General features: G+C 29.5%; 1 protein-coding gene across 8 annotated transcripts in view; it reads right to left on the reverse strand.

The window, feature by feature from the left end:
* gw (trinucleotide repeat containing adaptor protein gawky) overlaps positions 1-18,837 on the reverse strand; it is a 241,126-nt gene that overhangs the window by 120,823 nt on the left and 101,466 nt on the right. For 7 of the 8 annotated variants that reach the window (XM_067287367.1, XM_067287369.1, XM_067287365.1 and 4 more), the window contains one exon: positions 669-738. In XM_067287367.1, the coding sequence (XP_067143468.1) occupies positions 669-738 (70 nt within the window). Of the gene's footprint in view, positions 1-668; positions 739-16,071; positions 16,514-18,837 lie in introns of those variants that run through there. The other variant, XM_067287370.1, reaches the window with a different exon arrangement.

Here is an 18,837-nt window from a genome sequence, read left to right on the forward strand (position 1 = left end):
CATAACTACTTAAAATATCGCTAAATGCATTAAAAAGCAGTTTGGCTACCTGTTTATCAACGTCTGAAATATTAGGCCTACAAATATTTTCTGTAAACCAAACATTATCACAAACGTTTAAATTCTGCTATAATGTTTTGAATATTTACATTTAATTCTCCCATTTTCGAAAACTAGAATTCATTCATAAATGTAATAGCGCCGTCTTCCTCCGTGACCGTTTCACTACTAAAAATTTGCATATTTGTGTTAACACTTTTAGTAAACATTACAAATTTAATATACAGTTCGTATATTTTTTAACGTAATTAAACTAAATTTTATTAATTCTTCTCCCATTTTCAAAAATTCCAGAATTTATTCTAAATCCAATATCGCCGTCTTCCTCCGTGACCCTTCCACTTCTAAAAATTTGCATATTTGTGTTTAAGTACTATAAAATAGTACGACATTTGATTGCTAACAACTCTGATTAACACTTAGTGAATACTAGAAATTTGTCATAGAGTTTGTATACTTTTAACGTAATTATTAACTAAATTTTATTAAAATCTATTAGATGACACTCCGACAGTTCCCTTGCAAGTTTAAAAGTTAGTCTTAAAAGTTTTTCCAGTAATTTATGTATCGTTTAAATATATTTGAAAAATAAAGTACATTTCACTTACAGATGCTATTTGTGCTGAAATTTGATCACAACTGTCTCCTCCACCTCTTTCTTCTTTGACGCAGCCTTCTCTGAAATAATATTTCCAAATTTAAACATTTCATCTATATAAATGCACTATTTTGAATATATATAATTATCCCATAAAATGCATTTTTTAAATTAAAACATAAAAACAAACACTCTGAAAGTAACAAAATTGAATAACACCCCTTTGAGACAAACCTACCATCCAGCCTGTTAATTTTAATATAAAACTTATTTTATGCTTAATTAAAGAAATGTTAATCTAACTCTTACTTTGTTTATTTTTATCTAAATCTGGACATACAGTAGAACCTCGATTATCCAGATTTTCGATTATCCGGATTGTTCAAAATAAACAAAAATTTTACAAATTTGCAGATTTGCACTTGGCAAATTGCGACACTGTTTATGTACGTAACGGAATGAATAACTTTTTTTTGTTCCAACAACGTCTCACCCAATACAGTGGTTGTAAACTTTTTAATACATTTTGTGTCGCAATAAAAATATAACTTGACATACATATTTATAAATAATTTATATTCAAATGACATCATTTCTATGGCTAAGGGCGGCATAAGGCATGGGCGACGTGGGCCACCGCCTATGGCCTCGTGCCTTGAAGGTTTATGCATTATGGTACTTAAAAGCCATAAACACGGTGAAAAAATTTTACTTGTCATAAAACAATAGTTTGCATTTTTATGAATAAAAATTTGACAATTTCAACTGCTTTTTATTTTATAAAATCAGACTTCTTGCACCACCAGAGGGCCTGGCGAAATGTACCTTGCCCGTGTTTAGATGTCGCTATGAAGTGGTTCGAGAGCCAAGAAGAGTAACTCAGGACAACTTACATGTCTTAAAAGTATTTGTGATTTAGCAGCTTCAAAAAGAACAGCTAGCTTTAAACAAAAATCGATAATTGAATTTCTTAATAAAAAATAATTTAATATTGAAGCTATATGTAAATCTAGACAAATAAAAATTATTCATACTGTATGTACAGTACATGTCTTTCACTGTCAATTATTATTATTTTTTCGATTATTCGGGCTACCTTCATTCCATTTAGTCCAGATAATTGAGGTTCTACTGAACTGTAATGGATTACAAATTCAAAAAAATTTCTATAGTATTCTGTTAATTTTGGGAATGCTGCTATTAAAATATTCAATGCACTCTAAGTAACTTTTAAAACAATTATCATTTCAAATACAATGAGATTACAGCAATGATATAATTAATTATGATTTTCAATATAGATAATGTTATTTAAAGAAAAATTAAAGAACTGAATTATTAAGGAATAAATGTTTAGTATGCTGTTTATTTAAAAAAGCATGTAAAGCATTTTCATCTAAACCAGCAGTTTCTATCTTATTTTAAATCAGCAACCTTTCTCACCTTAGAAGTTTTGAAACCCTGACAATTTTTACTGATTATAAATAAAACAACAAATCAAAAATAATTTATCTAACAAACAAAAATTTAACAATTGAATTAATATTATATGCTTTTCCAACTGATATCTAATGTAAAGGATTAATTTTCACAGATGATTTTGTTATGGTGAGAACTCATTTTGAGTGAGAATCAAAATGTATTTGATTTTTGCAAGTTGCTAAACAAACACTCAAGCATTAAAATATTGCTACTCCTAGGCAACAGTTTCTTTGACAAAAATGAACATTTAAATTTTCAAATTCAATGAATTGAATACTCAGGAAACAAATACACAATTTGAATCTTCTACCATTAAATTCAATGGATTTTATTTTTCCACAAATATGAACTATGCAGAGACCATGCATAGGCTCCCTTTTCCTCTGTATTATTATTATTATTTTTTTTTTTTTTGAAACTTTATTTAAATAGTTTAAATGTATGAAAAATCTATTAATTTTATCAATGGAACCCTAGGGTTCCATAGAACACAAGTTGGGAACTGCTGATCTGAACAAACTAGATTCAATGAGAAATGAATTTCAAATTTTAAGCTGTGAAACTCAAAGAAAATATTTGTTTCACAAAGAATGGATAGACCCAATGTCCAAAACCTTTTAAAAGTTCCTTTCAGATAAAAAATTGTTGTATTCTAATTATACTGTATATGCTGATTTTTTTTGTGTCTGAATAAACTATCCTAAATTATGAATCAATTTATACAGTAGGTTAAAAAATGTAAACTTTTATTACAAGTGGAATAATGTTCCTAACAATTTTTATGTACCACTCATCAGAGCATTAGTATGCTGCTACAAATATTTTTAATATAATTTGGTGAATTCATTTAAACATAGATCTCCATAATAAAAATTTAGTATAAATGAACACTACACCACAGGTTTTTTGATAGCTGATATTTCCACTATATATCACTGATTCAATGATGGAGCATAAGCAGAGACATATCAGTGTTAATCTACCATATACACTATGTTGACAAAAGTATTAAAAAACTCAAATTCCAGGGAGACCCCAGGCATTAAGTATAAAAGAGTATTGTGTGTCTATAATACTGAATACACAGATATCATCAGGGTGTAGCACAGTACAGAGCTGACAGTCTTCTAATGGGAGATGCAATAGTTTCTTTGCTTTTGGAACCAAATTCCACTCATACCATAACAGAGCTACCAAAATGATAACTGAAGATATGTCAAAGTTCTTAATGCAAAGCAAGCAATCAATGTGGACCATTGCAGCACTTCTGCATCTGCAAAAGTCCACTTTTGAGAATGTTATTCAAAAGTGGAAAGCAACTGGTGCCTATACAGTGTGGCTTTGCTTGGGGAGACTTTATAAACTGACTGCACACAAACCAAACATCACAGCAGTGAATGAGCAGTGGTGCCTACAATGGATCTTGAAGCATCATTCTTGGCAACAAATAAGTGTGCTGTGAATTGATGAATTATGATATAACATCTGATCAGATGGTCATGCTTGGGTGTAGGTATTGCCTGGAAAACAATTTTAATCTGATTGCACTATTGTAATAGTGAAGTTTGGAGGAAACTGTTACACAGTGTGGATATTTCTGCTAGAAAGGCCTAGGCCATTGGTTAATGCCACTGTCAATCTTGGTGAGTACAATATGGCAGTATTTTGGCACAACTCTGTACCTCCACAGCATGATCAAACACCATGATATACAGAATGCAGTGTTGAGGCATGACTTGAGGAGAATATCTGCAAGCTAGATTGGCCAGCTCAAAATCCAGATCTTAATCCCATCAAGCATCTCAGGAATGAACTGGAATACCATATCCACACAGTGCCAACACACCCACCATCCACTGCAACATTATCTGCAACTTTTTTTGAAGAAATGAAAACATCCCTACACACATTCTATTGAAATTTGATCAAAAGCATGCCTAGGAGAGTTTCTGCAGTGACTGAGCAAAAGGCAGGCCAACACTATATTAAAAAATATTAATGAAAGCTATATTCACCACAATACATGATATTATACTATGTAGACTATTAATATTTTATTGTAGGTATTCCTTTTGGCTCAAATGTGTTAATAGTAGGCCTGATGGACACCAGAAGTTCTGATAAAAATAATGTTTAGAAATGAAGATTTTCAGTTGTTGCTTAACATCCTACATAGATCCTGTTGTCTACATCTCTTTTGTAAGTTATATAATACAAATTATATATATTGAAAGCTACTATAATCAGTGTCCCAGTGAAAGTGATGTAATTTTATTGAGCACTTGCCATATACTATATATCTGCATTTGAGTTATAACCTAGTACAGATGTTTCAGAGTTAACTTGTAAATAAGATGTAAGTGTAAATTTGAATGTTGAGCTCAATCTTAAAATAAATTGTGCACCAACATACACATCATGTAATAATTAATGTGCCCAACTAAATTAATCTTTTCAAATTGTTCAATGTATATTTGTTTATCCTTACTTCAACAAATTTGTTTATTCTTTAAAAACCAGTTTAAATATTTTATTGTCAAACAGTTTATGAATCTAAATACTAGTGACAAATATTCAACACTCAATTGTTTTAGTCAATTAATAGTGCTAAACACTAGAAATTTTCATTCTCTAGTAATAGTTTTTTATTACTTCGATATCCAACATAAATTTAGGTAATGCAGTGGTTCTCAACTTCTAGTTCACAAATGTGTTGGAAGTCCTTAAGTTTACAGAAGAAAAAAATATATATCTTGGAATTAAAAATAAAACTTCGTAATATTTACTTCTTTTTAAATTAAAAACACCACTTTAAGTTTACATTAAAAAAGTGATTTAAACTAAAATTTTCATTTTTATATATACATATGTATATATATTTTAAACAATGATTATTTTAATAATATTAATTTATTAATTAATTCTACTCTAGGAAGTTCACTAAAAGTTTTCCTTTATTAAGGAGTCTTCTGGCAAGTGAAGTTTGAGAAACATTGGAATAATGCAAGGTGTGCAGTTTCTCCAAATTTTCTATAATTAATTTTCTCTTACAACTTAAACAAAAAGTGGTTTATTGACATTCCTTGATAGTGAAGATATAAACCTTCAAAACTAACAAAGAACAATTAACAATAAATTGTGACATTTAAAATAAATAAATATATATATAAAGAGATGTCTTGGCAACATCAATTCAGATTTATCTATAATAAAACTAACTATATTATTAAAAAAATTCATTTACATGTCGATGAAAGCACTTAATAAAATCATAATTACTATAAAAACACAAAACTTCCAGATTAAATTATGCAAAAAAATAAATAAATAAATAAAAATAAACACTATAAGACAATAAATGGAACAATGCAGTTGTTTTTTGATCAGAAGTATAAATTAGATGGCTCTGACAAGTATTTTTACTACTGGCAAGACCCACATTAAGAACTTTGACATATCTTCAGTTATCATTTTGGTAGCTCTGTTATGGTATGAGTGGAATTTGGTTTCAAAAGCAAAGAAACTATTGCATTTTTGAATTGCTGTCTTAATTATCAAAATGTTCACTTTTAAAAAGTTGGCTTTAAATTATGGGGACAGGAATGGATTTCCCAATATGACAATACCTGTTGCCATATTTCACAGAGTACTTTCAGAGGACTAGAAAAAAAACAAATAACTGTAATAAACTGGCCAGCCTTTAGCCCTGATTTAAAGCCCAAGAATAACTTCTAGAACATAATTAAAAGAAGTCTATAAGAATTCCATACAGTTTTAATTTGTGGACAGTTTAAAATCCTCGGCAATTCACAAAGCATAGTCCAAAATCTACATAAAAACTGTCATCTTTGATAAAAGTCAATACCAGACAGTGTTTAGCATAACTAAAACCCAAGGAGATTACTTTATGATAAAACCTGGATCTATTTTGATCATAAGCAATGAACATTGTATATGCATATTTAACACAATGTTTTAACTTTATTTTCCAAGACTATAATGTTTATTTTAGAAAAAAAATTCAATAGTCAAAAATTGTTTGTTGAAAATTACATATCAAAACACATGTAAGAAAAATTATAAAGATATCCTTAGTAGTAAATGCTCTTTTAGTCTTTCAATTTTTACACATACTATATATATACAATGTGTCTGTGTTTACAATCAATTATTAATAGTTTATTTTTTATTTCGAAGACAGAACAATAAATAAGACTAAGAAACTTTCATAATAGAAGAACTAATTTAGGTATTGAGAAAACATACTAAAGATAATTTTCATTTCTTGATATTTTTCATCTGTTAATAGCCATATATCTGATACATAATAACTGTTTGTATGTGATATTTATGTTGATAATGAGCACAGGCAAATTATTATTATAAAAATAATCAGACTAAATTTAATGTGCACAATTTCTGAAGTCACCATGAGAAATTTATCACTTCATCTATTTCACTTCTACTCTATGTTTTTAATATATTTTGTAGTAGACTTAGCAGTTTCTCCTGTTTTATTTCCAGTAAAAAAAAAATCTGATTGCTTAACAACAGTCAGAAACAAAGTTATTTATATAACAACAATGACTTCTTACTTGGATCAAAGCCAATATAACTCTTTTTGGGATTGCATTACAAAAATGGCCACCATTAGAGGAATTTAAATGAAACACTAATACAAACAAAAATTAAAACTAACATCTCTCTCTTTAACTGAAGAGTAAAAATTCTTATATTTTGTGCATAACTCATTAGAAAAAACTAGATTTATTAAAAATTTGGCAGAGAAAAATCTAGATAAAAATTATCTAAATAATTTCAATTAATTTTTTCATAATACAGTATATTGTTATATCACACTTGTCAGGAGACAAAGAAAAAGTGATATATCCAAATCTGCAATATAACAAGGCACGATATAACAAGAGGCTACTATAATTAGGAAAAAATGGAAATTGTTTCTACTTGAGAAAGTTTAAAAAATTTATAATTTCTAGCTGCTAGCAGATGAAAAAATTTACAGTAAAAAAGAAAAATAATTAAAAGCTTTTTTTTACACAGAACTGTCATTTGCAATAGGTTAAATAAGCAGATAATGCAATGTTGTTTATTATTTTTATGTTCATTCTTATCAGAATAATCTGCAGAGTTCTACAGTATTTGATAAATATTGTAAATATCAAAAGATATTCCCAATCTCTGAACTACTTACATCAATTTTCAGATATAGAATATATCAATAAAACCAATACTACTGTATTAGAAAATTTATTGCTCATATAACCTCCGATATTAAATATTCAAGTTATCACAATCTGTGTGATAGAATAAAGTCCTTATAATCAAATATTTCTTATTTATAAATATTTAAAAACATGTAATTTATTCTTTAATAATTTATTTGTGGAAAGAAGAATGAAAATAAGTGCAAGAATTATTTGAATAAATACACTATTTATATCATATGGATATTTCAATAAGTCAAACTAATAAAAGTTCATATATTTCCTCGTTAGAATCAAAATATATTTCACAATACAGAAGTGCAGGAATGTAAATGAACTGCAAAGACAGTTTAGAAGGGAGTTCAGAGAGATTCACCAATACAACTCACTAGTGCTCAAATTATTAGAATAATTTAAAACAGACAAGAAACAATGTTTCAAAAGATTGAAAATGACCATGACCTTAACAAGAAAAAATGAACTGCTGAAAACTTGCAATCTCCAAAAAAAAAAAAAAAAATATGTTTGTTAAGTGGCTTGTGAGATAGAAATTTCAAAATCAAGCATTCGTTGCTTTCTGAAGTGTACCTATTTGAAAAAGTTTTATTCAGACATTAGTTCATGCCCTCAATGATGATGATCCTGAGCAGAGCATTACATTTTATGGATGATACTTAGCAAAATGCGCAGAGGACAGTTTTCAAACAAGGCTGTTCAGAATGATAAGGCCACATTTAAGGTAAATGGCTCATTTACTGTAATTGCCACAACTGCAGTTATTAGTCAATTGAGAATGCTCATATTACAAGGAACACCATGTGAACTTATCTTAAGTTAGTGTTATATAGCATGAAATTAATTGGACCATTCTTCTTTGACATTATCACTGATGCTGTTTATTTGAATTTGTTGCATAAATCTGTCATGCCACCACTCAAAACAGTTTCAGGATGAAGAAGTGTTATATTCTGAACAAGATGGAGCACCACCACCAGTGATATGAAACTTGAAAAAACCTGCCAAACAGGTAAAATGAGCAAATTAGCAGCATTGAACACTGCTGCACACACCAGATTCCATGTTACTAGACCTTTTTACAGGGCAACACATTAAAGACAATGTTTGTGATATAAAACCAACAGTCACTGAATTCAAGGGTAACCATTTAAACAGAATGCAAATACAGATGAAAGAAATCATGCCATTTGCAATTTCATTGATCCATATCATCAGCAGTGCCTGGACTGAAATAATCGTCAGTTTTGAACACATACATGTGGATTGTTTTTGCTACTGTTTCTTCTTCAATTTATATTATAATATGTAGATATAGGCCTGACTTAATAAACATAGTTTTGTCCCAAAACAATGGCTTTCATCTACCATAACAGCAGTCCCAAAAAAAGTCACTCATTCTGTCCCATTACCATTTCCCCTTCAATGTTAAAAATTTTTAAGTTATACTTATACCATAGACTATATTCTTTTATTTCCTCTAAATTACTTCCAGTTCAACATTTTGGCCTTCAACACCATTCCACCATCACTAATCTCCTAGATACACTATTTGTAATTCTCCAAAATTTAGAGTGTCCTGTGTACATTTATATCGATATCAGTCAAGCTTCTCATTCAGTATTTCTAAAAATTCTATCAACCCTCAGAGAACACTTTGATACTTATTATTAAGCCAGGAATGGCATTCAGGATTATTTTCTTTTGTGTATCTGTAAAATTAAACTTGCTGATTTTGAATTCCTTGATATTTCCTCAGTCTGTGGCTTTCAACAAAGGTCTACATTAAGCAGTCTTTTTTCCTCAGTCTATATCAACAATATTCTAAATCAACTTAAATCTACTACAATTGCCTATGCTTACAACATTAAATTGGTAAACCATGATCCCTATGCATTTCAATCAACCTTAACCTCATCTCTTCCATTCATGAATTCCTTAACCTTAAAATTAATGCATTGATAGATAAAACTGTCACAATGTGCATTTCCTTAAACCATAATACCTATTTACCCCCCCTTTTACATAACATATTAAATAAATTTGTTGTTTAACTCTAATGACCTCGGAATCATCTTTGATAATAAACTTACTTTTAAAAGGCACTCTGATAAAATTATAAAACCTTTAACTATTCATTGAGGCATATTACAGTACTTAAATCCATTTCATCTAAAACAGTACTATGCTCCCTCTTCTTTGCTAACTTCCAATCATTATTTGATTGCCTTCCAATCTAGGCAATGGTCATCCAATCTCATTTTACTTAAATTTCTAAGTAATTTGATAAATATATCTTATTTTAAACAAACCTGCTAACCTATTTATACCTAATCCTAATGTTGCTATATCTAAACTGGGACTTCCCTCTTTTACTGATCATGTTAAATATTTTCATTGCTTACATTTTACAAATATTTTAATGGTTTTATTCACTCTGAGTAGATTTCCCTGTTGGTTCCCTAACATTTAATCCATGATCTTACTTGCATTTTTACTTCTTTTAGGCTCTCTCTTTCTATTAGGTTTTATATTTTATTATTCTTCTCAAAGCATTAGTAATGTTGAACAATTTTTACATTTTTATTTATTACATTTTAAATTCATATATACCTACTGTACAAACAATTTTTTCTTGATCTATTCGTTTATTTTATATGTAATTTTTTAAATTTTATTATATTTTCCATGTATTTGTTTGTTATATGTATACTCTCTGTTTTACTATTAATGTTAAGAAACTTTTTACTAAATTAGAGACAGTAATCTATTCTTTTGCTGCTACTGATTAATATAATATTGCACAATTATGATATCAAATATTTTCATACTGTCATTGAAATATTTTCAAAAATACTAGCTTAAAATCATGCTGCAAAAAACTCTTCAAACTAAATCCAAGTACACTGCATTACTGCAAGTGAAAATACAAACAACAAAATAGATTTATTCATATAGTCCATTTCCATATGTTACTTAGAATAAAGCATTTACATTGAATTATTAGTATATAATAAATTTAAATGGGTTTCAAAATGCAGTTTATGTACAAGTTCATATTTGTTGAGATATTAGTTTCATTTCGTATTAAGATTCTGATATCAAATAATATGGCAGCCCTTCAAAATATCTATGATTTCTATCTAATCATTTCTTATGTTGATCATAACTAACCTAAGTTTTATTAGATCATATTAATAGGTATATACAGTAGAGAGTCCTTAATCAGAATCAATTGGGGACTGGGGTTGTTCAGATTAGTGATTTGTTCCGATTACCGATTATGTACGAAAAAATACATTAACCTGTCCGATGTTCAAATTTTTCTACGTTGCGTGTCGCTTCGTGTTGAATTTTCGTTGATTTTAAGCCTAACGAAAATTTTTATAATAATAATCGAGGCTATCGTATCGTTAAAAATTATTTCTTCATTTTGTACAAACAAAATAAATATATTGAAGAATATAAAAACATGAAAATTATACTTTAGAAGTAAATCTAGTATCAAAAACGTTCGATTCAGCACAACACAGTCCAACTGAAAATCGTTCTGATTACCGGCGATTCCCATTACCGGGGCTCCGATTAACGACTCTACTGTATATAAACAAGTAATTTTTGTTCTGATCAATTTCCAATTTATTTGAAATATTAGAAAGTTTCAAACTCATTATATATTAAATAAATTCAAATATCATTAACATATGAAGTGATGTTAAAGATTTTGAATCATATTAACATTTCAATGATATTTTTGTTAAAAACCAACATAATACATTATGTTCAATTGTCCATGACTAACTATCATCTAGTCTAAAATCTAAAATTTCAACAAAATAAAGAACTTAAAAACATTTTATCATCATCATCATGTAAAGTAGTGTACCTAAAGTAAAGTACCTAAGAAGTGTAAATTTAATTATGAAAAAATTTTTAAACACATGGACATTGAAGGGAAGAAAAATGGATGGATTTTCAAAACAATCAAATTCTTTTTTTAATTTTGATTATTTTCAATAGCTAATATAACTCTGATTAAATTTATGCTGCTAAGTTCAAATGATTATATTTAGTTTTATACAGCTAACTGTATACTTACTAATTGAAGATGGGGGGAATTTCTTTGCAAAATATAACGCTAATTAAAAATAATTGTATAATGCTTCACGTTTTGTTTTAGAGTATGGAACCCTTACTGTAAAATATAGAGGCAAACGATAATTGTAAATAATGACATTTTCTTTTAATACTTAGCTGGAGAGAAATTAAATATAGCAGTATGGCATCTGCAAATAGTATTGTTATGTTATCGTAGTTACATTCTGCAACACATTATTTACAGTATCTCTTCTCATCCATTTTGTTTTGCCGGCACAATGAAATTACAAATGTATTGTTATAATTGGCTGATTTCATATGTAAACATCAACAGAAATAGAGTTTAACAAATCAGTTTTGCAATTGCTGCTTCTGATAAAATGTGCTTTTATGCAAAAAATATCTACTGGTCTTTTAATCTAGATTTTTAGTTTCAAACTAAAACAATAAAAGTTTACAAAAAATATTTCAAAAGATGAAACTTTTAGTTCTTTTTTATTTTACTTATTCTTGAACACACCTGATTTTTTCACTTATAATCTAGTGTAAGAATAATCTGAACTCTTATATAAACCACCAAACCCAAAGTTTACAGTAAATCTCTAAAATGCTAGATTACTTTGTTTCAGTGATTAAATTAACCAAAGTAAAAAAAAATTGACCTGAAACAGATTTAAGACCTACTCTAGGAATTTTTCCAGAATATTTTAAATTATTTAACAATTAGTTTAACTATTAACATATATACAAAATGGCAACCTAACTACTTATCCTGAGATCAAATTGCTTTGTTTCAATAATTAATATTTAACCAAACTACCCTGATGCAAAAAATGATGATATAAAGTTTATATTCAGAAAGGCCATACTAAGATATACTGTTTCATTTATTAAGTAATACTCATATATATTATTATGGATAAGTTAAATTATCTAATAATTCACTATGTCTTAGGAAAGATCTGCTGTATTATAATGGACAAAAGTAGCTGAGATTTAAAGTTATAATGTATTTATTAGTTACCATCACTTATAATAATTAATATATCTAAAATTATTGTCTCAATTATCCTGTACAGTAGATCCCCAATTTAACAGATTAATATGGGAAATGAGTTTGCGCACAATGTCCATTAAATCATAGTGTACAGTAATACCTCGAATGGTATTCAAATCTTGACGATTCGTCTTTTGTTCGAGTGCCATGCAACCCTTGATTACTCACTCCCCCCAAACTATTGTTCAGCTTACATATTCGGACATGTCGTGCGGAATCAACGCATGGCTACAATTTATTTTGTCTTATTTATTTGTGTGTTTGTTATATCTACGGAGACTTGAGACTCTACTATGTCATCCAAACGAAGTAGAACTGATTCTTCTGCATCAAACAAGAAAAGAAAAACTTTATCTTTAATAATGTTAACTTTACATTCCAAAGACTTCGATACAAAAATGAAAATTTGTGAATTGGCAAACTTGATCCTTTAGACCCAGTTCAATCAGATGATTGAATGATGGTTGGAAACTTGACAGAAGGCCTCAGTTTTATTAAAAAAATTATATTTTCTAAAATTTGTAACGACTCCAATGAAGAGCGCATTTCTTCTACAAAACGAGAAATAAAAAAATTATTAGCATGCCACGAGGAAATTTTGCGGGAGAAAAAAATCTTTGAGCCATCAGACGAATTTGTTAGATTTTAGGAAGCCTTCTATAACAAAATAACTTCAATTTACGATTTTAATAATATAATTTGTTATACATATGCATTATCTAATATTTTATTAAACATTTTTTTCTAAATTATTGTTTTCTTTAGTCTCTGGCCCCAATTAAAAATAATTTGTATGTATTTATATGCGAAGTTATACCCGACTTACGCGGTTATCGCTCGGTCCCACCTATCGCGTAAGTTCGGGGTATTACTGTATTTTAAAAACATTTAATACATCCTGTACATTGTAGATTTGTTATTAAATGTATTTTGAGTAATTTATACTCACTGAACAAACCTCTTAACTTTCTCTATTCACAAATGAAAGGTTCTAAATTTTTACTTTATTAACAAATTTTAAGACAAAATTGTACTAAAGTCAACCTTTGATTTATCAGTTTTAATCTAAGTGACTATTCATTTCACCAATAAAATTTAGCACATAGTAATCTGACGACTTTCATTCTTAAATTTTATTTTAACTGTTAAATAACAATCTATTAAATGTTAAATTCAAATAATATATAAACTTGAAATGTATTCAATGTTTATGTAAGATTATAATCTACAGCCTAAATGGATGACTGTGTTTCCTATGAACATGCATTTAATTTTAATTCACATTTAAAATTATTGCTTTTTAATAGGAAAAAAAAATGAAGTAATAAGCCAAACAATAGAAGTAAGTTTGAGCTTAATTTGATCATCATCATCATCATACTATAATAATTAGACATATAATAATGAAGTTTCTCAACACATTTTCCAAGAAAAAAATCTTGGAAAATGTATTTGAAAAACTTAAGGCAAGATTTAATATTTAGCTTCCAGTCTAAAAGTAGACTAAACTGATTTCTGTAAATACCTAATAATGCTTAAACCTCAGCATTTTTATATATTGGCCTAGCTGATCTTTAATATACATACTTCTAGCATGAATTTTAAAATAAAAATATTGTTAGCCATAAAGAAAACCTATTAGTTATACTAAATGGAATATTAAAATTTATCCAACAAAAAAAAATAAACAAATTAAAACAAATACATAGGCCTAGAAATTACATATCACTATTCATCATAAGTCTGATATTTAGATAAAAATATATTATCATTTATAAAATTATACAGTATCTTTGAATTATTAGTTAACAATCAATGTATGGTATATGCTACAAGCAATCAGAAAATACCTTTAAAATAGCTCTAAACAGATAAACATACTATTCAGTTTTCAGAGTATTTCTCCAACTTTCATAAGAAAATATTATCTAAAAATCTCTATAATCAATTAATAACATAGACCAGTGATATTTCACTTATGTTATTAAATGCAAGAGTGCAACTTAACTAGCTCAAGGTCACAGAGATAATCTATTCTGACTACCTGTTAAATACAATGATATATATGTAGCAGTAATGTATTTCTATATTACTAAATTATTTCTTCAGCAAACTATGTATCTGTTTTTAAAATATTTCTAATTTTACTATTATAAATTATTAGCATTACATTTTTCATAAATTTGCATCATCAATGTTTGTTAATTATTTTACTACTGTATTATTATTTTTACATCTTTGATACATTCTAAATTAAAAGCATTAGATTAAACTATTAGAAAAATTGATTAAAACACTATATAATGATTTAAGCCAATTTAAAGGCACATTCTACGGTTTAAATAAGAGGACGGCCGTTATAAAATCTTTAAGAAAGCTCCGCGACGTATTCGAGCGAAACTATTTGGTACGTGATTTTTAAATGTTTATTTTTGGTCGGTTTAACATTGGTTATTTGAATTCTTATCTGAAGATTCAGCTCTAGTGTATGGCCTAGAAAGGTTTTTTTTTAATGATTATAAATAATCACCACTCAAACTTCTTTACACTTGTGCAAGTTGTTATTTAAAAAAAAATATCCCTCCACATTCTTTAAAAACAAACTTTTTGAATAGGTATCAATGTTTAGAATATAATATATAAATATTAAAGGATTTACAGTTAAAAACTACAGCTAATAAACAATACAAATACTTAATATATTTCAGTTTTAAATGTATTATTAGCTTTTAGTATAAAAACATACAAAAAATTCTTCTCATTCTTTCACAGTTCTTTGTATCCAGAAGTAAAAACTTATAAATAAATCACATCCTCAAATACATGCACATTAATGACCTCTATTCACTAAAATGCCAAACAGATCGGTTTTTAATTGAATCACAACTAAAATTTGCTATTCGGGAAAACAAAAACTGTCAAAAAAAATAAATAAATAACAAAAAAGGTGACTGGAAAAGTTTAAGCAATTTGCCAGTGAAAATTTCTAATTTCTCATTACGGAATCCAAGTGTACGATTATTACGCGTGTTAAAATAATGGCGAAAGTTAAAAATCAAGAGAATTTTTATTTTTATTTTTTGATGTTCTATTTAACTACGAATGGGAGAAAAGTACATTTTTACATTAAACGTGTCAAAACGAAGGCTTTGAGATTCCGCACGAATTCCCGTAATTTTCCCACACGATCTATATATATAACATATATTTTTTCCTTCTTTACGGTGGTAGTCTTTCCGGTCGGTCCCCCTTAGCATCCCTCCGAACGAACTCCATCAAACGGGGAGCGAGAGAGAGACAGACAGACAGATGGAGGAAACAGCCTGGCTTTATAAAATCATCGATCGAAATTCGGGAGGAAATTAAAATGCGTCCGTTCGTAAACCGTGGTCGCTTAACGAATTAAAGTAACTTTTTTAAAGAATTCTATCGAATGGCCATCGGTTCTAACGAATCGATACGATAATAACGGGCAGCGCGACGTCGTCGTCGGCCAGAAACCCCCCGTAATTACGACACAGATAAAATGGACTAACCTGCGGCTGGTGTGGAACTGTACGAAGAGGGTGAAACGTACGAAGATTCAGAAATCGTTCGAAAACCTTCCATAACAGAACGGGATACGCAACGTCGTCGGTCTCTAACTCCGGAATACGTCGCCCCGTAAGAAAGATACAAATTGTAAACGAGGGGCGGACAGATGACGTACGAGACGTGCGTCTAGAAATCAACCTATTCGACCTACCACTACATTACTAGACGCGACTAAGCGCTCCCGTCCGGCTCGATAGTCTGGGACGATCGGTCGATGACGTTCGCCTGGTTTCTACTGCGGCGATGTGGGACGACTACGGTCGTGCGACCGACCATCGCTTGGTACCGGCTTTTTAAAAAACGCCACCTAACACATTTCCACTCGTTCGTTTCGATAAGTAAAAATACGTAAAAACTAAATAATAATAATACTTTTATTTCTTTCGGATTATTTTCCTCACCGACCAACCGTTCATTTAACCTTTATTATTGTTTTTCTACCACAAATATATTATTCTACGCATTTACAATTTATTCGTGTATTTATATATATAATATATGCACACACACACACACTATATATAGACGCGCAGAGACGTATATAATCGACATCGACAAAACGTATCGCCCATCTCGACGACGATCGTAATAATCGATTTCCCCCTCAATTTCCGAAATGGCAACACGTTCGAGAATTTTTGAATTTAAAATACGACGCGTATTATTGTCGTGCGGAACGAAATACCGAAACTTAAATTGACTCGATATTGCGCGAAATTACGCGTCGATTTTTCTTTTTCGCGTTATTTATATACAAATCAGTGCACGTGAGATTTATTCTGAATAAAGTCGAGAATTGCCCGTCGCTACCGCCTGACATCTACACGATTTAAAATATTTAACGAAAACAACCCAAGTTTGAAGATTTATAAATTTTCCTAAACAGTTGTGAAGCGTTAATCCAAATTTATATACTATTATTAATTTCTGCCGTAATACAAATCCCTTTAAATATGTAACGACCGTAGTAGTATTTTAGTGATTCAACACAGACGTCAGTTTCCAAACCATTCGGCATTATGTGTATTATTTACTGTGCGCGAATATAAAACAAACTCGCATCTTTCTCATCCAACAAATACCATTTTTAAAATACTAATTAATGTCGATTCTACGAGATGAGATGCTTGCCTTAATATATTAGATATGTGAATAAATTAATCGAAAATCTTATTCTTATTTAGAATTTTTATAGAATTATTATATACATATGGACACACACATCTCGTATTTACTAGGGAAACAAAATTCGTCATGAGCAGGGAATATGAGAAGTGTTTAAGTTCAGTTTTTAGCTTCAAGTAAGCGACAAAAACTTTCAGTTATTTTAACCAGTAAATATTTTTAAGTAAGTAATTTTACAAAACTATTTCGAACATTTTACATGAGAACATGGAAAAAACTCAAAATCTTTCTTGTCTAACGTTGGAGGAAGTCGTACAAAAACATTATTTCTACTGTAAGTAGCGAATACGGTATCAAATTATTGATTTTATCCAAGAGTTACATAATTACGGTTTGGAACAGACTTAAAATATAGAAGTAGAAAACAAAAATGTTAACGTTGATCATCTAGACAGAATTTAAATATTTTATTTAAATTTCTTATATCACGAACAAACTCATTATGATCAATTACACTATTCTATAAAAAATTAGAAGGTACTTGTAATTGACTCGTGATTAAGTAATTTTACATAATTTTGTGGTGCTGAACACGAAGATCGCATTGAAAATGCCAAATTGGTTCGTTTTGGCAACAATTCTGCCAGCAACAATGTTTTTTGCAGTTCTATTCTGAAGGTGGTGATCTCACTTTTTGTAACAATGTCAATGGTCTTAAGGCAGTTTTCGGCATCACATACAGTCACAATGATTGGAGTTTGTTTATAGATTCTTGGAAGGTCAATTTGAAGTCTGTGCTTTTGCACAATGGCAATGTGCTGCATTCAGTTCTACAACCCAAACTAAATAAACCTATGCGGTGGTGGGAAAACCTTTTTAGACTTACGATACAAAAATCGTGTGTGTTGTGATTTTAAAGTTATCACTATTTTAATGGGACTATAGCAGGACTACACAAAACTCTGTTGCTATCTCCGAATGGGACGGTCGTGACAGATTAAACCATTACAAAAACTGGCCTCGTTAATTATCAATTACACCAGACCAGAAAAATGAAGTGTATTAGTTGTTTGTCATCCCAGATAAAGTTGTCGTTCCACCTCTACATATTACACTCGGTCACAAAACGGTTTGTAAAGGCTATCGATAGAAATGGTGATTCATTTCTCCATTTGTGTTGGCAATTTCCAAAGGATTACTGTACAGAAAAATCAAGGAGAATAATATTTATTGGTCTCCAGATCACACAACTTCAGTAGGATGAAGAATTTAAGTTGATTGAAGAATAGCAAAAGAGAAGAATGAAAAATTTTCAAAATTGTATCAACTAGTTTATTGGAAATATCAGAGCTGAAAATTTCCATCAGCTTGTGAATTAACTTCTAAGAGCGTAGGAGAAAATTATCTACAGAATGCTGTGAAACTGGATACCATCTATTCTCATCTAGATTTCTTCTCTAATTGTGGTGCACTTGGTGACAAACCTCGAGTGTGTTTTCATCAGGTTATGACAGTCATTGAGAAGCATTACAAAGATAAATGGTGCCCTGCAATGTTGGCAAATTACTGCTGGATGATCAGAG

This window comes from Centruroides vittatus, unplaced genomic scaffold (assembly GCF_030686945.1).
Source record: "Centruroides vittatus isolate TY-2023 unplaced genomic scaffold, ASM3068694v2 scaffold_450, whole genome shotgun sequence".
Lineage (NCBI taxonomy): Eukaryota > Metazoa > Arthropoda > Arachnida > Scorpiones > Buthidae > Centruroides > Centruroides vittatus.